The sequence below is a fragment of the Cygnus atratus genome, chromosome Z (genome assembly GCF_013377495.2).
Source record: "Cygnus atratus isolate AKBS03 ecotype Queensland, Australia chromosome Z, CAtr_DNAZoo_HiC_assembly, whole genome shotgun sequence".
NCBI lineage: Eukaryota > Metazoa > Chordata > Aves > Anseriformes > Anatidae > Cygnus > Cygnus atratus.
Window position 1 is genome coordinate 83,014,121 of NC_066396.1, and position 26,756 is coordinate 83,040,876.

At 36.6% G+C, this 26,756-nt stretch overlaps 1 protein-coding gene across 1 annotated transcript in view; it reads right to left on the reverse strand.

The window, feature by feature from the left end:
- MCTP1 (multiple C2 and transmembrane domain containing 1) overlaps nucleotides 1-26,756 on the reverse strand; it is a 191,593-nt gene that overhangs the window by 105,754 nt on the left and 59,083 nt on the right. The window contains 6 exon segments of the mRNA XM_050716521.1: nucleotides 5,345-5,438; nucleotides 10,436-10,453; nucleotides 10,455-10,560; nucleotides 10,562-10,621; nucleotides 22,450-22,580; nucleotides 25,545-25,715. Of these exon segments, the coding sequence (XP_050572478.1) occupies nucleotides 5,345-5,438; nucleotides 10,436-10,453; nucleotides 10,455-10,560; nucleotides 10,562-10,621; nucleotides 22,450-22,580; nucleotides 25,545-25,715 (580 nt within the window).

Consider the following 26,756-nt stretch of genomic DNA (forward strand, 5'->3'; position numbering starts at 1 on the left):
CTAGAATCAGAAAGACTACTAAAGACATTTTGGATAGTTTCAAGATTCAATAGTAGATTTCAGTTCCATTTCTGCTTCTAAAAGTCAAGTTCATAAGACACCAATTTCATAAAACTAATCCAAGTTTAACTTGGTTATAAAAGCTGAAATATTGTTTGAATATTTCATAGGTTATTATGGTTCTCCCCTAATGCTGGCCATGCCTGTCCATTACAGACATAAGTCCCCGCCACCAAAAAATGCCTTTATTTTTTGGGTAGACAAGACAGCCAGTTCATGACTCTGGGGGGCAGTGCCACTCATGCAGACGCTAATGTCACTAATGTTGTTCCAAGCTCCCTGCCAGCCAGCTGCCTGCAACAGAGCAGTCAGTCTGACCTTTGGCCACGAGAAGGAATGGCTCAATAGCATGAGAAGCTGCCTTATCTAATGGATTAAGCACAGGACCCAAACCAAATGCCAGCTTTGACAAGGACTTGCTCAGTGGGCCTTAGCTGAGTCCGTTAACCTTTCTTAGTTCTCCATCTTTAAAATGGAAATGATAAGTCCTCTTCAGCAGTGTTGCAATGGTCTGATTTCATGAATGTTCAAGGCATACTACCAGGCGATTCAGCGCAGTGCCAAAACCTTGCTCAAACTCATTTCAGCAGAATTTTACAGAAAAAATATGGTAATAATCACAAATAATTTCATTGGATATTTCAATTCTAAATGTTACGGTTAATTGAAAATGTCTTTTAAGAAAATCTGAGTTTTGCCATTAGTAACCTAAAACTGCTACTTTAATTAGGAAAGAAAAAGTTTTGCAGTACATGATATTGGACTGATGTCTCAGGTAAACCATAAACGGACAGGATCAGGCGAGATTTTATCTACCAGAGAATAGTGTCCATAGCTTTCATTACTTTGTGAAGATAATTCAAGTGTATATTGAAGTCTGGGTGCACTAATTGACAGAGCAAATTACTTTTGGAACCTTAATTCCAAAGGGCCTTTGAATTTATTCCTTTAATTTTACGTGTACAGACTTCCACACCTTTTTGATTTAACATTTGTATATGTCATTCTGACATTTGCTAGCATTTGAGAAAAAAAACAATTTCAAAGACTATTTTTGCACACAAAAGGTATTAAGACATCTTAGTAGAACAGATTTTAGAAAACTCGTTTACATTCTGCACATCTAGCCACCTTGGTTTTTCATTCTACTTTCAAATATTTTAATGCAAAAAAAAAAAAACATGGAATTTCTGAAAAGAAAGGCTGAATGCCATACATAAAAACTTAAAAAGCAAAAAAAAAGCAAAAAAAAAAGCTCTCATTTTCTATGCTTGCATTTCAAATACCAGGTTCTGAAACCTCAGTAGTCCCCCCAAAATGCAGAAATGATTAATGATTAAAAATGAGGTCAGAAACAACAAATAAATTAACTTCTAATGAAGACTGGAGACACAGTAATCAAAGTGTTAAAAATTCATTTCATGCACATCTCATTTGCTTCTTAGCTGATATTTATCACATAATTCTGTGAGAAAGTAGAGGCCTAAATTGCTCCAGATAAATGTCTCAATTAATTGTACAGAGGTAGCCCTCTTTGAGCTGAACCAGAGCTGTGAGCTCTTTATTAAAAAGCACTATTCTGTAGCCTGTAACCTTGTTCCTTGACTCCTCTCTAGTTTCCAATTTAAACAAGTCCCCCGGCCCGCTCTAAAGGGCTTTGTCTCCCTGTCATTGTTAAGAGAGCCGAGGCATCCTGGAAGTGTGAAATCAGACCTCATGAGCTGAACGGTTCCCCAGGGAACGCCGGACCGCGCAGAAGGTCAAAGTCATGGGCCTGGACCATCTGAAAGCGTCTGATCGCCGGTCTGTGACACAGCAAGTGGGGTGGGGGTGGGCGAGAGGCAGGCGAGGGGGCTAGAATCGAGCAACTGTCTTAATTAAAGCCCAAAAAACAGCAAAAAAAAACTGTTTTCTAGGCAGACTGTCACGAGGAGCTCAGATTTTTGCTCTGCTAATGAATCTGAGTTGCTAACTATTATTCCTGAAAATAATGGGACTTGCGCTGACGCTGATAAAACCTGTAGCACATCTTTTTCCCACAATGCTTCCTTCTCGTCAATAACAAGGCAGAGTTTTACATTTTATTTTCAGGTTATCAGGAAAAGGATGAAAGTATAATGCCCCCAAAAAGAGAGGCAAACATGTGAAAATAGCAGTCCCTCACCCTACTTATTCCCTTTTGCCCTACATATATACAACTTTTTGCAGAAATTTACTTATTGTTTTAACTGACACTATTTCACTTTTTGAAAGGTCTATTGCTGTCCAAACATCCCGTGGCTTGGGTAAACAGAATGTGTGTTAATTTCAGAGATCAAACTGACATGATGAACCATTATACCTCACATTTTACTGCATTATCAGAATATTTCCTCATTTAAAAGGACTTCATCATAGCCATACAAGCAACTACTCCAGTGCTCTGCAAGCAGCTGAACCTTGAGAAAGGCTGGATGACTTCCAGAAGAACTACAAGAGAGCAAAGACCTGGGGGAGAGGGAAAAATACAACTTTTTTAGCTGAATAGAAGAAAATGTAAACTGTATTGTCAATAATAATAATTTCATTTTTAGATTATAGATGTTTGCTTGTTTGGCAAACATTAGGCAATATTAAAATATAAAATATAAAGGCAACATTAAAATATAAATATTTTCCACCACCCCCCCCCCCCCCCCCCCCCCCCCCCCCCCCCCCCCCCCCCCCCCCCCCCCCCCCCCCCCCCCCCCCCCCCCCCCCCCCCCCCCCCCCCCCCCCCCCCCCCCCCCCCCCCCCCCCCCCCCCCCCCCCCCTTCTCAGATATTGTTCAAACTAAGTTATGGCACATTCAACAGCACCCCCTTTTCAGGTAGGTAGTGACCATTTTCTCACCTGCCCACAGCTTCACTGAAATTTCAGTCTGCCTTGGCATCTTGTTCAGTGCATGTGTGTGTTATCTGGAGTTGTAAAGTGAGGCTTAACCATCACCCTTAATCTCTTTTTCCTTCTATTTTTTTCCTCTCTCTCTGTTTAAAAATCAGTATTAACCTTAATGATTTGAAGTGCAGCGTCCAACACTCGGCTGTTAACACAGAAGAAAAAACTACCCTCAACTATCAACAGTTTATTAGGGGCTTAACTGAAGTGATCTACTGTAGTAGTATTCAGCTGAACAAGACTATGGGCTTTCTCTCTGGAAAGGAGGAGAACTGAGGGTTTCATTAAAAAGTAATTTGTGCTTTTTACTCATTCATTCAACGGGAGTCTCAATTGCTCTTTATTCAAACAGAGTTAATACAGTATTACAATACTTCTCAATGAATGTATGGTAACAAAAGAAAAATTTCACATTTTGAAAGGAAAAAAAAATATCTTTGTAACTGTGTAGTAAGACTGATGACTACTTAAAAGATTACAGAAATTTTTTCCATCTATACTTATGTTTAATGATGGAATATTATGGATTTTAAAAAACCATTCAGTCCAAACTAATAAATTTTGATTTATTACTGCATATGAAAAGATTCCTGAAAGTGAAATGGGATATGTTCAACAGACAGGAAACAGCAAATCAGACAGGTACAACACAGGTGTTTCAGCTACTTTCAGACTCAGGGAAGGGCAAAAGATTAACTGTGAAAAGAATGGTATATTAAGAAGAGCAAACTACTCCTGGGTTTTTTATTCACATAAGCAATCCTTAATTGCGCAAGTTATACTACTGATGACAGTGTTCTCTAAACTGACTAGTAAGTATTGCTCAGCTGAACATAGGTGAAGGATTTTATTTTTTGGGGGTAATTTTTACAGACATGATTTACTGACAATCAACAAATGCCTACTTGTAAATATTACTACTTAATGTTTAATCTGAAATTATCTGTACATGCCCACATAAATTAAATTAATAAGAACCCATTGTCCTCTTTTCAAAATACCAAATACTACTATCCAACATATGCATGGATTTCTGTTACATCTAGAATACACAGCCTTTTTAAAAAAGCATATATACTGTACAAATGCTAGTGAGCAAAATACTAAGGACATGGCAAGTTATTGTGTGTTCTTCCCAGTCTTCCTGACTGTCATTCTAAATGCAATGTCTGAAAATTTTTGGTAGCTCTATACATCTTTAATTGAATCAAATGTATTTCCAAAAAATCTGTTCAACCAGCACAAATGACATGTTGATCTGGAAAAGTCGAAGACTGAACGAGGTCAGGGACTGAATTATCCCATTTGCCCCTGAATAACTTAATCTCTCTCTCTGTTCAGACCACATTGGATTATAAGGTCAAAGCAGAGTGAGGAATCTTTAGAAGCATTTCTCCAAGCTCCCCAAAAATAGAATCTGTTATTTTGTGCGCCGCAAACTGGAAGATCAGTTTCAGCAATTAAATGTTTACTCTGTTACCTTGTCTAAGAAAAAAAAAATACTGGTACTCATGCTAATTTGAACAAAACCATTAAAAAGAAAGTATCATCCTATATATCTATATCTGCTGTTGTAGTAAAATATTTACATCCAAACTGCACTCAAACCAGCTATATTAGGATAGTTTGCCTTTAAAAAAAATTATAGAGATGGTTATTTCTGACATAGAACAAGCTCGCTTTGCTCCATTTAACCTTTGCAGTATGAAGGTGATTATACTTTCAGGACTTAACTTGGATATTTCTGAAGAAATATATTCGGTATGGCTGGGATACTTTTCCTGTGTTTTGAAAAGAAACAGGTTAATTATCCAATCATCCTATATAACTTAAAAAGAAAATAATATATAAAAATTTTATTTCCTTTTTTAAATAGACAAGCAGTACTTAAAGGAAACTTTACATGTGTTTGAAATATCTGAAACCAAAAGCAGCCTTGCTATGTATCTGGCAGTTGCCAAACAATTATTTTTTGGCAAAAAATTTAAAGTTCTATCTATATCTATCATCTTTCATTCCCTTGTCTGTTGAACTCAGCTTTAATAGATACAAATATACAAAATAATCCAAATTAGAAAAAGAAATCTTGCGTAAGTATCTCAAACAGTACTTTCTGCAGGACCTCTGATGGAGTCAAAATATGTATTTCACCTTGCTCGGAAATAACCTACATAGGAGTCCACTAGCATTAGAATGACTTGCTGCCTTGCTTACAAAAGTGTTGTTTGTATGTCTGAGGATTTTTTTAATGAGAAGGTGAGACTAAGCAAGCAGGCAATAATATTTTGATAAACTTAACCATCTTTTCATCACTTTTTAAAGGCCTAGTATTACTATTTACTGTCACAGAAACTAAATGAGTCCTTGCCTGTAACATCAGCTGCCATCAATGCTTCTGCTCGGATGACCTTCACCTGAAGAAATCCCACGTCCTTCATGTTATGGAACATCCTCATTGGACTCTAAAAAACCATAATAAGAAATACAATTCTAGATTGCAAAAAAGACAAAATGAAAGCAATGTTGGTAGCTTCTTCCCTCTCCCAAATATAAGTTAGTGTAATTCTAACATATTCACGCTTTTAATTATTATTTTCTGCAAAACATGCAGTTGTTGGTGTTTCTTTCAGTATTTTGCAACTTTAACTTACCAATCAAAAACACAAAGGAAAAATTATAAATATAAATGATTAAATATGCTAATTCTACTGACTTAATCCCCTAATAGCACATAAACAACTCTCCATCACAATTGTAAATTACATCAATGTATTAACAAAATTAATACAAACATTTCATCTCCCTGAATACTTTTGTGAAATCTGTGCTCATGTTTTCCCTTTGAAGGCTCCAAGAATATTTTGAACAGTGACTTAGGACAGTATCAATTTCATTGTCTTGATCATTATATGTAAGCCTGTATGCAGCATATATGCAGCAAATAATATGAGCAAAAACAATCAAAAGAGGATTCTAGCAATTTAAAACTTTTTTTCATAATAAACACAGGCAATAAAAGATTGAAAAAAAATGAATGAGAAGATAATTTTAATTACACAGCAAAAAAAGTGGTTACTTTCTTTTTTTTTTAACCATCAGTTTTTCTGCAGTATCTACATATATATTAAAAAGGAAGAAAAATTAAAAAGCAGAGTAACAATTGCATTTACTCATCCTACATAGTTATATAAGCTGCTTGGAAGCTGCATTCTGTTTTTTCAAATGACCAAATGTAACAAACTGGGGGTATTGTAGCAGCTAGGCATGGTATGCCAAAATTTTAAGCTCCAACTTTGAACGTAATTTAAAAGTTGCAGAACTTCAAATGCTGGTACATCGAATTCAATTTTGATTTTGCAATCAATTAATAGCAAATACGACGTTAACATTTAGTTTCTCATAACCTATGGGAAGAACTCCAAAAGAGGAAACTAAAATTAGATTTTAAATCCATTTTAAATTATAATCATATGTGGCCTAATTTTGGGTTACTTTTGCAAGTCCTGTTCATAAATGCTAGCTGGTACATTTATTTCTAAACATTTTAGCATCTGAAAAAAATGCGAATAGTTCCCGTGGCCATTTCTAATATTTTAATTAGGTATGTGAAGGTATGTTAGCAGGTGAAACCTTTTTTACTGCTTATTATAATGTCTAGATTTCTAGAATATGCAAACCACCAGGTAAACACCAGGTCAACAATTCTGAAATTTATTATGAAGTCAAAACTGACTATTAAGGACAACCACAATAACAACACTTATCTAAAAATCACACAGCTGCTGCTTAAATGCAATATTAAATGTCGCAAAAATTTGATGCATAGATAAAATCCTTTCAAACATTAGACATATAATATACATCTCCCTCTTTCTGTCAATAAGGCATTCTAACAGCCCGATCACAATCTGATATTAATTTCAGAAGCCCCAACTGACTATTTATTGTTTACAGTGAAGGTTTGTCCTTAGTATCCTGACCTGAGGAACCCAGTTAAGCGCAGTACCACATGTGCAACGTACTTACAAATATGCATGTATGTCATCACAGGAAAATGGTGATAATTTTTATTTGTTTTTAATAGGTTATAATGAGAAATAGGGTTTAAAAGTACTGACGGTGAACTTTAATCAGCACACACTCAACCTCTGCTTGTGTGCTTACATGCAAGCTGAAAGTGGCAGAGGTGGTGGTGGGGTACAGATAGCAGTGTTATAATTCAAATCCACGCTGGCACCATCTCTCATTTACTTCAATAATGATCGAGGTTTGGAAGCTCCTTATCAGAGCTCGTACTGCAACAGAGATAATTCTGTTCTAATACCATGATGAAAGTGAAAGGACTTAACAACAGGTTTTCACGTTTTACGTGTTTCACGATGACTGAAACGAACACCTAGCTTTCAAAAAGAAAACAAAGCAAAAACAAAACAAAATAAAACACCAGACAAAACACAGACCAGGACAAAAAAAACTGCTGCCTTTCTGCAATGCTGTACATCCTTCCCTCTCACAAATTTCACCCAGCAAATTGCATGTTCTGCAAAAAAGGCACTGGTACAGTATTCCACTTTGCTACCTTTGTTAACATCCCACAGAATAATTATTTTTGAACTTTAGTTTCCGGCAAGTCAGCTAGTTTAGATTACGTGCATCCCGTGACAGTGGAGACTAGTGAAATGTATACAGCGCTACTGCACAGACTCTGGGAGAAGCAAATGGACTTTAATACGTTAATTTAAACACATAACTTTAAGTAATGATTTATCAGATTATATTGTCTTCTTATTTATGATTATTGTTGAAGGCCTCAAAAACCTATGGTTTCTGAAGCCTGAAATTTCCATAGCAGAGGAATCTGTGATTTGCAGTGAATCTTTTCAGCCCTCATAGATGGGAAAAGATTGAAATGCTCTGGAGATGAGTCCTCTTTATTTTTTTATGAAAGGCTGTATAATATATTTTCTGTATGGCTGCAGCAGCTGTCACGGAGAGCATCTCAGTTCAGCTCTATTATGGGAGAAGCCAATACCCCATCCTATGGCATCGAGATACACTGAGGGGCCAGTACTGATTGACAGCTTTGTCACCATGACGTCTTATTCCATCTCTGTTATGGAGAAATTAATGTCACACCACCCAGCCTTATGACTCGCTGTCATCTTAGAACTGCTCACCTTTTATCAATGCTCTAAATAACCATTTCAAGCCCATCGTCTCACGGTGGACAATCTGGTCAAGGGACATTAAATCGGATGACTGTGAAATGTCATAATAAAAATGGAATGCTAACAACTTCTTCTCTAAACTAGCTCCTCTGGTTTTTAAAAACTGTGACAAGGGGGACCATAGGTTCAGCACACCCGTTCTGAAAAGGTCATACAATCTCTCTGGTCTGTACCATATTAATGCGCCCCCTCCTCACCCCAAAAGGAATTAATCTTTTCAGACAATTGTGGTAAATAATGGTTCAAACAGTAATGCCTGTTTAATTTGTAAGGCTCTGATGTTCAGCTACAAATGGTTAAATGACAGTAATAGAGTCATTTCCAAGGCTATTTGATCTGATGGCAAGGTCAGCTCATTAACTGTTTTTGGCTGCGGAAAGGGTGCAAAATACATTTCTCAAATGGAAGCTGGATTTTTTTAAGAACACAAAAAATAAGGTCCAAAATACAGCCCACGAATGGGAAGAGTGCATCTTGGTAACTGCAGAGTCCTTCTGTCTATCAGTTTTGAAGCAGAGATATGAATACCAAAGATAAATCAAACATCAGTGAAAATAAACTATTTGAATTTTCTTAATCCTTGCCATTTCTTTCTGCTGCTGTCTACAGGTCATTTAAATTTAAAAAATGTAGGATTTTTCAAAAGGTCTATCGATTCTATAATTTCAAAAAACACATAATTGAGAAACTCATACTTCTGCAGTAAGAACATCTTCCAAAGACACAAATATTTTTCAAATGCATACATTAATGTAAGTACAAGAAAAGACACAAATCCATGAATATTTAAGCAATGGAAATAAATAGATCAATCTTATTCCACATAATTATGCTTTACACTGGGGACTAAATCTCAAAAAAAATGAGAATTAGGAAAACTGATTAATAATACACAGTCACAACATGTTGCTATACTGCTTCTAAATTATCAAAACCATCAGTATCACTCAACTCCCATCGTTATCATCACACACAAAATAATCATAGAAATGTGGTATTGTTTACACTTGGTAGCTAGAAGTATGTCACCTCAAAAACGTATCCACCAGAAATTTATTATATAAAGATCCATTCTGACAAACCACAGGCTGTCTTGGTGGCTTCCTAAATGTGAAATAATTCTCTTAATTGTAATTATTTTTCAAAGATTTTGCAAAATACCTTAGCTCTCAGTGGTTTAGGAATATTATGTTTAGCCTCACTAAGTCACCTCTATTAAACTGTGTTTATGATAACACTATTGGTGTATGAGTTGTACAAGCATTAGCAGACAGCTGATTCAGGGGAGATAGCCAGAATAAATTTGCTGAAGCGCACATACTGCTAATCTGTTTGAAGAATACTGTACAGCATTAGTACCAGCACTTCACGTTATCTGCACAGAACTGATAAGGTACATCTTTATTAAATTCTGTATTGAAAGGATGTCAGTCATGGAATACGAATATTTAAAATCTAAAAAAAAATTAAGCGGCTCTTTGTTAGTCAGAGCTTGGTTTAATGCTGAGTGTCTAGAGAAGCCTTTCTAAAACACCTGGCAGCATTGTACAATAAAAGCTTTGTAATTTTAAGTGGAAATAGCTTTTTTTTTTTTTTTCCCTCCTTTCTCTGTGTGTAGTGAGACAGTTACTTTTAGTGATTCAGGCATTAACAAATGCTGGAGGTCAAGAGCTCCCCTCTCTGTTGCTTTGATAAAATTGCACAGATGCTGTGTAATGTGAGGATGCTGGGAAATGAAAATAATTTGCTGCAGAATATTTTGAAATGGAAATAATATTTGAAACAATTATTTGATGATATAAAATGCTACTTCAGCCTCTTATGTACAGTTAAAATTTCTTTCTCTTTAGTCAAAGCTTAAAACCCCAGACTATTGGCACTTCAAATCAGTTGGCATAAACACCACCAGAACTGTGCAGCCACTACATAACTTCTTAGTTTTCTCGCACTTGGTAAAAAACGATCTGCAAGGCAAACTTCTTTATGTCACGGAGTCAAATGAAATAGCTCAATTACTAAGGTAAAAAATACCTTACTGTACAAAGAGGATTTGCAGCCTTCCTGATGCTACTTGTTTTTAGCTGCAATAATATTAATGACTAGTTTTAAATGACTGCCAGAGGCTGAATGTGATAAGGATGTAAGAGATATATTTGGACTTTTCTCCCCTAATACTTATTATTCATATAACAACCATTTTGCAAACAGAGGGGCAAAAGAGAACTCCATACATATCTCTTCAGTATTTCCCTCCCGCTCCTTTGGGTCCTCCAGGGAGTTGACAGAGAGGTCAGAGATAGTGACTGCAGCTGAGGCTGTCAGAGTGACCAGCAACACCAGGTATCCCTCTCCTTCCCAGGGGCATCTCCAGCTTGTGAGTTTGCTCTTTACTTAGGGTTGACAGGTCGACCTGGCACCTAGAAACAAACATTTTTCATCAGCCTGCGGTTTTCTTCACATTAAGCAACAGCACGCCTGGCTTACTGGCATTCAGCTGGACAAACAAACAAACAAAGACAAATCCATAGGAATTCCTTCCAGCTTCTGAAAGGATTTCTCTTCAGTTTCAGCCCATGCTGCTTGCTTGTTAGCTGTTTTTTCAAAGATGCAACTTGTTATGCATGTGAATAAATAGAAATATTGATTAAAAAAAAAAACAAACACAGGAAGCAAGGTTGTCTAAAATGCATTAATTGAGTTCCAGTCAAAGAGAATTTTAAAAAAATCATATTCAGATGCAAATTTTACTTTTCAATTTTGCCTCTTGTATAAATCTTAAAATGTAAGTTTTGATATGATGTTTTCAATACCATTCATCCAACAACAGTAAAAGTCCCCTCTAACAAAAAAGAAAAAATATAAATCTGTGTGGACTTAATTGTGATGGAGTCAACATGACTGAACATAGAAAAGCACAACTTGAGCACCACCCAAGGCTCAGCTCTCTTGCAGTTAGCTGTGAACGGCTCAGGGTCAAAGCTTCATGCAAGCAGCCAGGATAAAATTTGATGCCACAAGCCCTTATATAACAAGATGTCTCATGTTGTAATGAGCAGGGAACTGCTTATAACTGCACAAATAGTGGCTGAAGCCAATCCACCCTGCTTGATCCCTCCCTGAATAACCCTGGCTGCATGGGATACACCATACACTGAACTAATGAAGAATGGCTCCATACGTGCTAGGCAGCAGAAATACCTTTGCAAGTGTTGAAACATCTTTAAAAATAAAAGATAGAACTATGAAGGAAAGCTAACAAGGAGCTGACCAGAAACTTTTAATTAAAACCATACCTTACAGTCAGTAAATATGTACTCTGTACGTACCTTAGAAGTATTAATATTTTAACATGTATACTTCACAAGTTTCAACTTTCCTAGATTGCAACCCTGAATGCGTATAAAAAATTCAATGCCTGTATCAACTCATAGAATCAATAAGGTTGGAAAGACCTTCAAGATCATGTAATGCCATTTCTCAATGTACAGGAATTTCTGTGAAAAAGCACTTTTAGGAATACTTCCACTTATAGCATCTCTTAGTAGTGTTTTGCCAATACATTACTCTGAATAAAAACAAAAACAATATCAAAGTAAAGCGTATGAATACATTCCATACTTAGTTAAACAACAAATAGTCTACTTTTAACAGTGATTATTAATGTGACAAGCACATGTTCTATATGCCACTCTCACTAAGCTAAACATCTAGCAAACTCTTTTCATAAAATGTCAATTGATTTTGAAGAGAAAGATAATGTGGTGACCGCAGGGCCAATAAACTGAGAAAAAGGTGGCAGACATGAATAAATAGGCATTTAAGGATAGGAAATAGCCAATTATCAGAATAAATGCATCCTCATAAAATAGGCACTATGCAATCACAGGCAGATTAGATTTGCTACAGGAAAATTTCTTTTAATTTTTTTAAAAAACATTTACTGTCTGTGTAGCTGTCAAAATTAAACTACTGCAAAGCTCATATAGTAACAAGTTTCAATTATTTTACAATAAGAAAATTTCTAACTGACATAGCTCTCTGAGTTTTATGTTTACCGTTTATTTTGAACTCTTGGAAGATAAGATGTTAGAAATGAAATTAAGGAAAAACAAAAGCTGTTGCTGTCAGTGTAGGTTCACAGTCAATCTGAGTTTCACACGTGCACATAGGCAGTCAGATTTTTTGTTTAGGCCACGGTGAGGAGTATAATGCTCTCCTTAGATAAATAAATATTATGATCAAATGTTTAAAAGTAGGAGTAGGTTAAGATGCCTCTAGTGTTAAATATTCTTAGATTGTTTGCAGAGATATTTTTGAGGAATATCTGTTTTGAAATAAACTATCTCTGTAACCTTAACCAATAATCATTGGAAGGACCGTTTTAAACTCTCTTAAGAGCAAGTAAAAGAATCAGAAAGCCATTACAATATAAGTAATGCAGAAATAATCCACCCCTCACTCAAAAATAGAAAACGAATGCTACCTGCACTCCAACAAAAAACCCAAACACCTACAAGCATCATAAAAATGTAGTGACTGTAAAATTATAGTGTTTTCTGTCAGAGCTACAAGCTCCAATGCCTTGAGTTCACGAAGTTACAGCACTCTTTGTGCTGCAACTATTAGTATGTGTTATTTCTTATTTAGGCTAAAATAAATTGAAAATCTGATTTTACCTGTACATTTTTCCTGTAAGTATAAAAATATTTGAAATAGCACCATATTTAAGAGAGACTTACAAAGAAATATGTCTCTGTGTCTTTTTGATAGATCTCTGTGAACAATCACCAGCTAGTTATTTCCTAATATCATACAGAGAGGTAGGAAGTGTCTTGGAAACAACTTCTAGTGAAGGCCTAATCATTTTACAAGAAAAATATTCTCAGAATGGCCCACAGATAATTTGATAAAAACCTGAGATTATTCCATCAAGGAACGGCACCACTGTGCTTTATGGAAATCCCAGTTAAGAGCACCAATGTCCTTACTAAGTCAGATGAAGCACATTGCTCATTCTGTGCCACATCCCCTCTCTGGTGACACTTTGCAGGAGATACAACTTGCATGCACCTAAACTCACAGGAAGTGCGGATGGAGCTTTAGGCGTACGGCAAATGCATTGGCAGCACATGCACTGGAGTCCAAAGATGAAGGAAAAAGCAAATAGAAACATTCCAATTTACACTGCTAGAAAAAATGTGATCTTTCCATTAATAGTTGAGTTTTTCCTGGGGGGGGGGAAAAATCAACTTTGTTTTTCTTACACAAAAATTTTCCTGCAACATTTGTTGTTGTTGTTAGATCTGTTTTTTGTTCTCACTAGATCTTTGCATGGGAGCAAAACAATGAAGGAAGCTTGTTTTCAGTAAGACATTGTCTAAGCTGTAATCTTATCCTAGAATAACTAACACCAGTAGGAAAACCTACAAAACTTTTTTGATTCAATTTACCTGCAAAAACTAGAATTCACAAAATACTTTTCAAGATTTAACAGTGTTGGAAAGTTCAGGATGAACATTAAATTTTAAGACAATGATTTATAATCAAGACAAGCATGGGAGATGCTAAATACAAAGTTGTGCATAACCAAGATCACATACCTGTATTCCAAGCTTTAAAGCTCACTTTTACATCAGTTAAGATGTGCTTTTAGACACATTTGTCACCTACAAGTGTTTCCATGGAGAACAAAGATGGTTTGAGGATGAAGGTGAACTTGAATGCTACCAGAAAGTGCTGCAGAACAAGCAGGGCAGTGGTAGGAATTTTTGTCTTTTATTCTCCACTGAGGACCATGAAAAATTACAGACATTTTCAGAAGACCATAAGTTGCATATAGCTGGAGTCACATTGAAAACTGGAGATAATACCAATTTTTGGAGAATTCAGTCTTCATGACATTATTATCACATGCTGCTGGTGACAGGAAAAGTTTTACCTCTGGTGATGAGGCCAGCATGAAGAAACTATAGCAAAAATAGCCATTACCTCTGCAGACAGATTTTCAAGCATGACTATAAATCACCTTTCAGTAAATTTTAGCTTTTAGGGTAATTAGAGTATTCTGCATTATACCGCTGCCCCATGTTATGTGGTCCCTTCAGTGCACAACTATGACAATGCTGAAAGTGCTGGGAAGGGACAACTGAAACATGCACTTGGGTAGCTGACATGTTCAGAAACAGAGATACATCTTCCCAAATACCTTCCTCATCAGCTCTGCACATGAACATTACCAGACGCCACGTGGATCTGGATTTGCAGGCCTTGAGACATGAGAAGGGAGGAAAAAAATCATGTAAGTGCCTCAAGCTCACACACCGGAGTGTGATAGGTAAGTAGCAGCTGAGACATGGTGCAACTCCCAGAAAGAGGATTTGAAGATTTAAGGGGAATGCACCACTTCCTCTGAACATGTCTTCAGTGTGTGTTAATTACCCAAAATGTTAGAAATAGGAATTTCTGATTTATTTTTATTTGAACGTATCTGGCTTTTGTTCTTTTTATGCCTTTCTCTACTATGTTAAAAAAGCCATTGGTACCCTGTATTTTCTTCAGGTGAAGGTACTCATATACCATAATCATATCTCTTCTGATCTTCCTTTTGATATGCTAAACACCACCAGCTCCCTATATATTTCCTTGGAACACATCTCCTACAGCCCTCAAATGACTTTTTGTAACTTTTTCTGATCCAGTGAAATTCTCCTGCATCCTTTTTAAAAGTGTGGAAACCAGAACTATATGTAGTATTTTATTATCAGCAGGTCTAAGAGGCAAAAATCACCTCCCTCTCTAGTTCTAACAGAACCTGGAATGTAAGACCGCTTTGGCACCCTGGTGAAATATCCTTGCTAATGAATGAAATACAAAGGTAGCGACATGATATAGAAGGCCTCTTAAAAGCCAGGTGGCCAGGCAAGGGAGAGACAGCAGATAGCGAGATCATTTTCTCACATGACAAAATAAAGCATAAAAGAGAATTGGCACAATCCTAAGTGATAGGGACAGAAAAGCACCACTTGGCTACAACCAGGCAACTTAATTATCGTCACGACTTGTTCAGAAAGACAGCCTTTTAACTCCACTGTGATCCAGGTCTATGCTGCTCCAAAGGATGCCAAGGAGAGGAAACTGTGCAATTCTGTAATTAGAACTGAGCTGGCCACACATCAGAAGAAGCGAGGCACGAACTGCTACAATTTGCGAGACTCCGTAGCCTTTATGAGCAGAGTAAAATGTTCCAGTAAAACCAGGAAACAAACGGAGAGCGGAAATTCTGCAAGGCAGCAACAGAAAATGATAGGGCTCAAAAAGACAGGACTGCAGTTACATGAAGTTCTTGGAGGAACCAGAGTGTGGCATTTTTAGCACAGAGATAATGAGAAAGAAATAAAACTACAGACCCCACGCTGTGCTTGTCATAGGTGATGGAGAGAGGCGGTAGACTGAAAACCAGGAAAGTTCCCCAAGGAGCTGGAGGCGGCACCTCAGCTAAGTAGGACACCGACGGCAGGGAGCTCGGGGTGCTGGATGAGATCCCCAGGATGGTTGCAGATGGCTGCAGACCTCGGCAGGACCCGAGGAAACGGTAAGCCGTCTGGATAATGGAAATATGAGAGCCCCACCAAGCACAGGGCAACCTCGCTGGTCACTAAGCTATACCTGAATGCAGGCAAGTATTTATGGCTTGCTAAAAAAAATATGGGCCGTGCCACAAAATCCCATTGATGGATTTTGGAATGACAGATGAACATTTTCTAAGCATAACTCTTCGCCATAACACTACAGATTTACGTTTGAAATTGTGTAGACAAAAAGAAGTACTTGCGGATGTTTTATTATGTCCTATATCATCCTCACAGCACAGCCATGCACTACAGACACGCAGTGTTAGCACTGTCATCACTGTAATTTCTTCGCATCAAAATTAACACACTTTCCTTTGCTAAACCATTCTTTTGCTTTAAGAAACATTGATTTTTCCTGCTTGGTTCTCCCCTCACTAGCTGGTCCAAACAACTTTGCATGATCTTCCACGTGGCTCCAATCTGTCTTCTAGAAACTCTCAAAAACCCTTATCAACACTACTAATTTTCTTCATATTTACAGTCAGGGCCCCATATCTAGGTAGCCATTTTAGTTTTCCTTCTCCCTTCCTCTCATTTCTTAGCTCTTACCTCATACAGTAATGTAAATTTCCATATGCAGGACCTTAAGGGCCAGAAGAAGGATCTACAAAGATAGCCAGTTTGTGCGCAGCATTCTGTATCTCAGTTAACACGTTCACCAGTACTACTAATTTTGCAAAAGTACATGGCAATAACAAATGTCAATAAAAACTGTGAGCAATAAAATACTGGTAAGAGAAATTTAATTAAGATTTCATTAAAGACAAAGATGACCCTTTCTTGCTTTTTAGCAGAACAGCAATGTCTCTGCACTGTTACGTGCAGCTAAAATGTGCGGAGATAGTAATAAGTAAGGAGTGGAATACCTGATGGCCAGATTTTGAAATGCACTATTTTACCCTTTGAAAAACAATCACAAATGGAGATGGCTCAGCACATCTCAGGATTTGTCAAGGGCAGGCCTGACAGAAACATTTTTAGATGTTAATGCTTCTGGCAAAACCTTCATTTTACACAGAGAAATACATCTGCAATGATTTAACTTTAGTCATCATGTATAATCAACAAACTATTATACACACAGTCTGTTGGTTGTGTGCTTGTCTGTGTTTACACAGAATTGCTGTGTAATTCACATGTGCACACAGATCAAAACTCACACTACAATAGAATATTAAACAATAGATTTAAACTTTGAAAATAAATTCGCCTCCAAAGTTACTGCAACGTGCAGACTTTTTCAAACAACCATGTAAAAAATAATAATAAAAAAAGCTGAAATACCACCATAATAAAGTGCTATTTACAAATCCAGAAAAATCCATTTTGTCTCCATAGAATTCTGCGAAATTTAAAAATTCACCAGTTTCAATACAGAGGCTGCACACAGACATTGACACCTACTATTCAAAGCTTCTTTGTCGGGCAACAGTATTTAAAAAAGAAAGTTGTCAGTATTTTAATATAAATTACAGTCTCCACATCTTTAGAAAAAAATGACAAAGCAATATTCACAGTAGCACATTAGTGTCCTTCACTTAACTTTATGTGCACGCTGCAGTACCAATACACAGCTGAACAGCACAACTAAGTTCTCTGCTGATAATATTCAGTCTGCCATAGTGAAATTATATAAATTGGGTGGAAAAATAAAACTGAAAAGACATAAATATTTTATATAAAAAATCCCACTTCGGTATGAACTCTGAGCAGTATATCACTCTGTTTTCAGATTAATAATGCAGCAGTATAGCTCTCATTGTGCTTCTGTTTATGTGCACCCAAAAAACCCTCTATAGCTTCACTATGATGAAAAAATTAAACAGACAAAAACATAGCCGATTAGCTGTTGAAAAAAAAAATCAAAAAATGATTCATTTTCAGTATTGTAACTCTGGATTCACAACATCCATTTTAAGAGGACGAAATTAAATAAATATTATAAGGTGTGTACCCATATACACAAACACAAAAAAACGGTTTGAATTTTAATGACAATGTTCAGAAAATTATGGAACATATCTCACTTTTCTACAGATATAGTTAATACATAGCTTTAATGAATATAAAATACAGAAGGTCTTCTGCTGTTCTTCATTTGCATCAGGTTTGATAAAGATAGTAACATCTATAAATACTGATGAAAATAGATTTAGATGAAGTCTACAGTAATTTCCTGGCATAAGATATGAGTGAAAGTTAATGTCATTTTAAAGATAAACACGCATTTTTCATACCAATAAATAATGCTATAAATCCTGCTGTACTGGGTTGCAAATAACTTCAGCTGAATAAAACTGCATGACATGGGATTTACTTATCCTGTATGTTCACAGAAACAACTTGTTCTCTGACAGCACTCATTCTTGGCAATTTATTGCAGCTGTCAGCAGCCAATTTGTTCAGATTACTGCTATGCATAGAGGTTGTAACAATCATGAGGATTTATTAGCTGATTATCGTAAAGGTGACAGTCAGGATCGCCTTCAGAAACACAGATGAAAAGAAAGTTAAATAATTACACGAAGATTAAAAATCATTTCACCTTCATTTTGATCGTAGAATTACCTACATAAATGTATCACAGTATGTGTTTTAATCACAGTAGCCATATGACTCAATATGGAAAGAAAATGATTTACACATAGCAAAAACATGTGAACATTAAACATACTCAGACAGAACACCATACAAGACATACCTACGTATTTCTACTTATCAGATGAAGTATTGACTAATACTGCAAGTTCACATGCACATTGGAATGTAAGAAAGCTGCCCCAATGACTTTAAGTGCTGGTGCTTTCCAAAAAAAAAAAAAAAAGGGCATTTCAAGACCTCACATCCTTGGTTCTTGACTTTTTTTGTTTGTTTCTTTGAATGATCTTCAGAAGAATGCCAGAATTTAATCCTTCACTCCATGCTGCATGAATCTGTCAGTGTTCCCTTATACAAATCAGCAGATCATCAGAAATATATTTTTCTCAGAGCTTTTGTGTGAGGTCTTTTTTCAGGCTTTTGAAATCTCAAATTAAACACTGAAGTGGTTCTAGGATTTCCTTTTTTGGGGGTTATTCGTAGATGAAAGTTCATAATGCACTACATCCTTTATACTCACATGGATTGTGCATATAGTTGCAACTCAAATTTGACTAACACATAGGGCTCAAAGTTAAGAATGGAAATAAAGCAGTCAGCATCTCACTTTGGGAATCACCGCACCAAACGTGTCTGGGTACCAAGATGAAGACAGAGCTTTATGCTAGTTCTGTGACAGATATATCTTTCTCCTTCTCTGAATTAGGATACCACACTGTCACTCTCACCCTCTTAATACTTTCCTTTTTCTTACAAGCCACTCCTATCCTCCTGTCACGCAGACCCAAAGCCAGAATCTCACTTCCATGTCTCCAGCCTTCTCTTACATCCTTCTTTCATCTTCCTGCCCCCAAAAAAAGATTGCAAACCCAAGCCCTCACAGGCTGAGCACACATGCCATCTCCACTTTGCCATATTCCTGACTTCATCCTGGTTCTCCACAGTGCTCCAAACTAATGATTATGACAATGCATACATGGCCCACAGAATTCTGTGTTCATGACTTCCCAGTTCTTTTATTTCACTGAGGTGCAGCTGACACAAAATATAATTCCAGCAGAAATTATGACATTCTGCTTTGGAACGAAATTTGCAAGTTATGGAAGTTAACATAGAAAGAACACCTCGATTCCAGGGTACTATCAGTGCCACTTTCTGCACGGTTCCTGGAGCTTGTCCTGTGAATCTTCCACTCAGAAGCCCTGACTTGCAGCTGCCCAGTAGGCATCGCGTCTCTCATCCCACCACCACGCATCCACACCAAGGTCGTGGGGGAACTCCTGCTCTCCATCCCCATAATCAGTTTATTTTAGAAACTCTGTTTTTTGGGATGTTGCTCTAACAAGGACACTTCCCGGCAAAGCAGATTGCCCATCTGCATTTTGCACAGGGAATTCTGCTGACCTTCACCCATGCTCTGCAAGCAGTTGAACGTGATAGACAAAAACAAAACAAAACAAAACAACAACAAAAATACATTGTAGATGAGAGATGAAAACTGCTCCTTAGACTTTTTTTATACTGTTTTCTTAACTCAGTCTGCTGTTTCTCTCAATGTGCAGGATCTCTTCAAACAAGCCTGGCTTCTCCCTAACCATACTTTAGCCGGACAGGGCAGTTTCTCAAGAAAAAAATTGTTTTCATTTAATAAAGTTATTTCTGTATAATAGCTACTGCTCAAATATTGTGTAAGAAAGTAGGAAGATCGTAATAAGATGAAATTGATTATTCTCCATCACTGAGACGTGCTAGAACACTACAAGGAAGTCTTTTGTTTCTGTCCTACGTGATGACCTTTCCTGGAACCCGAGCCAAAACACTCAGTTTATTCTATGTGCCTTGAGAGACCTACTCAGACGTTACTCATGGACTAAGACTCGATCTTGCTTTACAAAATTAATATCTATTTATCACAGCACACACACAGAACAAATCTGTAGTGTCTGTACCAAAGCATTTACAGCTTTCAGAGACAGCCTTGAAATAAGAAACTGGGTAAGAGAGGTCCCTGTAAAGCAGAGCTGTCAAGTACTGGTGATTTTTATCCATAGTGATTGGAAGAGTATTAGTGAAGGTGAATATTAAGACCTATTTTTGTATTCAGATTGAGTTTGACAAATGACAAAGATTTTCATGGAAATCTTCACAGAGAAGAATTTGTTTGAAGGTTGCATTATCCAGAGATGTGGTACCATCTCTGGTGAAAACGAGAGAGTGTCTGAAAGGACAAAGTGAACAGGGATTATAAGCATGCTGATAGCAGAAAGGTCACAAAAATCAAGCGCAGTGAGATTTTGGGAGAAGTACCACTGATTTTGTTGAAATCAGTTCAATACTGCAGTAGCATTGCAGGTGAGCTTTGTCAGAGGAGCATCTTTTCTAGCATTCATGCTATAGAGGAATTACATCTGTTTGGGTGAATAACAAAACAAGATACTCTCAGGGAGAAATGCTAAAGGCTTCAAGATGTTTTCTTCAAGAGAAGATTTCTCATACTACCACATTTCATGGGCCTGAATAAAATGTAGAAATCGCTTGTTGCTTCCATGATAGCTTCTAGTTACTAAAAAGAAATATACTCAAGCTTAAGACATTATAACTTTCTCAGATATCTGAAAAGCTACCTAAATAGCTTATGTGCCTGAAGTTACACATTTTTCTTCTACTCTAATATCTCTATTGCATTCTTATCTAGGTTTCAAGCACCCTGAAGCAAAACCCATGTCTTTATTTTATACAGTTCTCTTTAAAATACTTTAAACTTAATGTTATAATTACTGATAATAGTAATAATGTAAGTATTGCTTTGAGGTCTGTGTTCTGAAAAGTCCTAAATCAGAACTCCAAAACCCACCATGTTTTGGATAAGAAGGTTAAAGCTAAGCAGAAGATAGAAATGATTTCCAAAGGTTTGCCACATATTGAGACAGGTCCAAATGATTATGTTACTTCAGAAAAATAGTCATTGTTACCCTTTGTGCTGACTGAAATCAAAAAAGGGAAAAGATAGCGATATGAACTTCAAATATAAACATATCACTCCATCCACGTTTCATTGTATAAAATAAAATTGTACCATGCATGCTTTTGAAAAGCTTTTGTCTGATACTAAGGCTGTTTGCTTGCCAAAGACTCTGCATCTATTCTGAATTCCCGCTTGGTAGGAAATAAACACATAATATTATCCAACTGATCTAAAGAAAGCCATTAACTTAAACAGAAGCAGAGAGGAAAAGGTTAGTAGAAACATAACAACATGGACTTCAGAAGCACATAGCTCAGTCTGGAGGATTTCCATTCCTAATTTTAGCTACCCAAAAAAGCAATTCTACTACCTAATAGTATCAACGTCCTAGTGAAAACACCTATAACCAATATTCTAACAATCAAAGTATACAGGATTAATTACTATTTTTATTGTAAATGTATGGATATCTATTAAAATATGATGTAAACACTTTTCAGCTTTCAAAGAAGCACTGTCTTTGTACAGCATCTACAAGCACAAGACAACTAATGCAAATGTCTGAAAACACCTATCATCTTCTGAGACAGTCAGAGGGAGCACAGTCACACAGATTTATACCATTTCTTGAACTGTGAGTAGTCCTTCACAGGATACTCTCATTTCATTCACCAAGTAGACTGAAAAATGAGAACCTCATTTTGGTATTACATTTTTATTACAAGTCATGGGAATTATGCTGGGCGTTGCCACATGGAACCTCCTGCATCTTGATTATAGTTCTAAACATGGGGTTTTCATTTTGGAAAAACTAAGCCTATCAATTGGTAAAAGCTGCCACCTACTGGTCAACACAAATTATTTTACACCACCAAGGTAAAGAATAATGCCAACGCAGCAAATTATACTCTTACTTTGTAAAAAATCCTCCCCCACCTTTGAAAAAAGAAAGGCAAGAACAAATGATCCTAAGAAATAGTTTCAACGGCAAGGTTCATTTTAATCATCTGCTCCCATCCCCAGGGAACTAGAAGGCTGTAATTGCACAAACCTGCCAATAAAATCATCCTTTTTGCCAGCATCTTTGTCCCACACGGTAATATCAATAATTCCACCTCGTTCTTCATAGAGATGAAAGTCAAACTGTTCCCTCCACTGAGGATTCAAAGTTTTTGGCACAATCTGAAAAGAGCAAAAAGAAAGTCATATTGCATTGTGAAGGCAAACTTTCTCTTGAATTTCAAATTTGATCTTTAGAGTCTGTGTTCAGGAAGCATTTTTAAGGTATGAGTATCTCAAGGGCCGAGGATTTAAAAAACAGTAATTAAAAAAGACTATTGGTCAGTTCGTTCATGCTTCTTTGACACCTCATCAACCTCCAAAATCTTGCAGCCTGTCACCTTCAAAAGCCTTCAGAACAAAGGATTTACCCTGGGAATGGATACATTTTTTTGTAGAATAATCATGCCCTCTCTTGAGTGGCAGTTAGCTACAAATTACCTCAGCCTAAAGAAAAACAAAGCACCTGAAATGACAAGTAGATGGTGACTAAGAGTATTTAAACAGAAACAATTTGATCATCTCCTCTTTCCCCAGCTTCATCAATACTGGGAAAAAATGTAATTTAAAAAAATAATTGAAATCAAACAAACAAAAAAACCCTGTAATTTACTTCCTTTCCTTTGCAGCTCAGATAGAAGTAGTTTTCTGAATCATTTTCAGTACTTCAACATACTTCAGTCCATGTACTTCTGAACATGCTCTGCAGTACAGAATCTTTGCATATAAATCAAAATGTAAAACAGTGGTCACATCTGTCCTAGTACCTTGCCTATGAAGCTATTTCTACTTTCAGGGTTGATGTGTTTCACTGACTTGAAAAAATGGAAAAATTAAAGAGGATTAAGGACTAGACAAGCTACGAAAATGTTTAAGTCCTAAAAGCATGAGATTTGATTTCTTCATTTTGATTTGTACATGAAAATGCACAGATTTAAAAAAAATAATATTTTTTCAAACCAAGTAACACTATCATAAAACTGGGTGACAAAAGGGGTGAAAAGGTAGGTAGATACAGACCCTGAAGTGGGTGTGAGGACACAAAAACATAGATTTTCAGATGATTTTCAGGCATTGATGGGGACTCCCAGCTGCATATGGATCCTGATGCCATTTAAGAGATGTTTAATCTCAACACTATGCACTGGAAGTTACTTATCACAAAGCCAAAGGATAAAAAGAGATTAAAATGGTCAAATATATATATACATTTTTGGGGGGGGGGAGTCTATCAATCACATAGCAGCTATGCATGTTCCAACCTACATCACAGAAAAAGTAAAGAACAGTTACTCCATTGGTCGTAATACAACAAAGATGTTGAAAGTCAATCAAAGGAACAAATAAATTCCCTTACAGTGAATACCTGTGTGAAGACAGGTCTAGAACAGATGTGTGTAATGTGGTAATGTAGTAATGTGATGAATTTACAGCTTCACATTTTACCCAGAAGACAAAAAATAAAGTAAAATAAATAAAATGGAGATTATGGCAAACAGTATGTACAGGATATTGAGACAGAAGATCTGCCAATTAGTCGATGTGCTTTCCCCTCGTGTTTGTTAAAAGGCTACAAAAAGACCTCTGACTTTCCTATAAATCTCTAAATCACTCTCCACCTTGTTCCAGTACAGACACGTGATTATAAATAATGATCATTCAGTATTACACCTCTGAAAAATATCTTTCCTGTATTTCAAACTGGTAAGTGTATCTTCTGATTTTGTCTGAGATGTCTGAAAAGAAGTGCATCTCTTCAGTGTCTTTTTTGTTTGCCTCAAAATGTGTTATTGGAAAGCACCCATGTAAATACTTAAAGGGAAACATTATTTTCTTCCAATCTACATAATCCAAATAATGACAGGGAAAATGTCACTAATCTCCTGGGTGATTTTAAAAACCATAGTTACAGAAATGGAAATAGAGGAGAATTGGAATTGACTTCCTTGACAGCCAGTTCAAATGTGGGATAGAGACTACAGTCTGAATTAGGATTCCCACTAGAGTTCTCTTCACTGAAATTTTAGTAATACCAAGACACATTTTTCATTATCAAAAGCTAAATCATACACAGTAGTTAAGGAGCATTGAAAAAAAAAAAAAAAGCCTTTTACACTTATATTTACCCAAAAACCCTACATGATTCCAGACGAAGTGTTCAGATTATCAGTCAATTCACTTGTTCAAATTAAGACAGCAACTAAATAATAATAATTAAAAAAAAAAAAACTTAAAAACCACCAGTATAACCACCAGTATTGCTTTGAGTAGAACTAGACAGTTTATGAATAGCCTGTGGGAATCAACATTTCCTCCATAAACCTAATTTCAGGTCAGAAGGCCCTAAGGCTGGCTCTGAGGTCTGCAAAGTTGACACCCAGACACTTGTGGTCTCTTTCTGACTTTTGCTTTCTTCTGGCTCAAAGACCACAAGGGCTGTCATGGCCATGGAAAGAGGAAGGTGTGTCATCAGTGGTCCCAGTATCTTCCACAAACAGCAATTTTCAAACCAACAGGAATGAGGAAAATAATAGCAAGGAAACTAAGCAGCTCTCTACAATCATTTTCTCCCTGATCAATCCTCCTTGCATGTTAAACACATGCATATACAAAAACTTAACGAAACTTGCTGCAAGGACACAATGAGCAAAATGAGAACATAAACACAACTCTCTTTGAGGACACCACTATGCAAATGATGCAAGTCTACCTGCATCAAGCCAGAAAGGCACAGATGTGGTATCTACTTGTCACAATTGCTGTACAATTGTCCCCTGCAATGATGAACCAGGAGCGAGAAATAAAAGCCAACACAGTCTGTATGGAAGATATGGTGTGCCTCCTGCTCACCTACATTTTTAGTGCCTTTTTTTTTTTTTTTTTTTTTTTACTATCTGGCTTTATTTTATTTATATTTTGGTTTATAATGAAATACAACAAAACATTTGAAGAAAAATCCAGGTGCTCTGACAGCTAATAAATCCCCAGCATTTTTTAAGTAATTATGCAAGCGAAAAAAAAAGCTCAAACAGGAAGAAACTATTTCAAACAGAGTCTATGTGCAGCGCAGACCACAGCTAAAATTACCTTGCTCTTGTACTTCTGATGCCCCAGACGGAACTTCACATAAGGATCACTTAGCCCGTTTGCATCCATCGCCTTAAGTTCATGACCTTCTATCAAGGTAACGCTAACTATCCCTCTCCATAGCTGAGATTTTCTGTGCAGGTCTGAGAGGCGTAAGCTCTGTGTCTGAAACTTCAGGGAAATAAAAACATAGTTTTAGTTAAAACAAATCCATAGATTTCCTGTGTTTTAATGTTCATTTTTGTATTATCATGAATGTAAACAACCATCTTAAGCCATTTTAAAGTTATTTGACAGTACATATATAAACTACATTATAAAGAATTACTTGGAGAGAAAATTGTGACTAATGTGCAGGTAATGTCATGTTCTGCTTTTGCAGAATGAAGCTCAACTAATACTGCTTAAGGAAATGTTTAAAAAAAATAAATCTGTTTTCTTCCTGCTTCACTTTTCTCTCTGCAGAACGAACTCGTAACATTTATTTGTAATGTTGCTAAGTCTGTTATATGAGTTGCATATGACTGAATGAACTTGAACAAACATTAAAACAGAGAACAGCAAGAAAATGAAACCTCCATTAAAATACTGCAAATCCACCACGAAAAGCGTGGACCACAGAAAAATAAAGCAATAAACTCCTGTGCTTGACAACTGTTAGCAGCATGGAGAATTGAATTAAGTGCCAACACGTTAGTTGAAGATTTTCATGATGAGACTTTGCTGAACCTTTAATTTGAACTGTGTAGAAACTTGTGGACCTCTCAATTGCTAACTTCTGGGGAAAAAAAGTTCACATAGACACCCACAAACCATATGGCCACAGCATTCATCAATGAACTCCGCTAGGGGTGGAAGAGTGGGGAGAACTGACATACCACTTTTGCACTCTTCAGTTATAGAAAACACATCTCAGGTGTGTGGGAGGACACCTCTTATTCTGCAATTGTATTCATTCAGAATTGCCTTATCTAAAATCAGACCATTAGATAGCTATACAATATTTAACTTACAAACTACTCTGCCTAGGGATCTAAAAACCTCATGTCTGCATGGACACTGGGCTGTAAATATATCAAGGCTGCATTCTCTTTATTATGCAATGTAGTTAGAGCAGCAAAGGCTTTGTGGGCTCAGGAACCATCCATACAACAAAATGCTGTTGCATTGTTAGCTTCATCACTTACACATCTCTGATCTTACACATTCTTT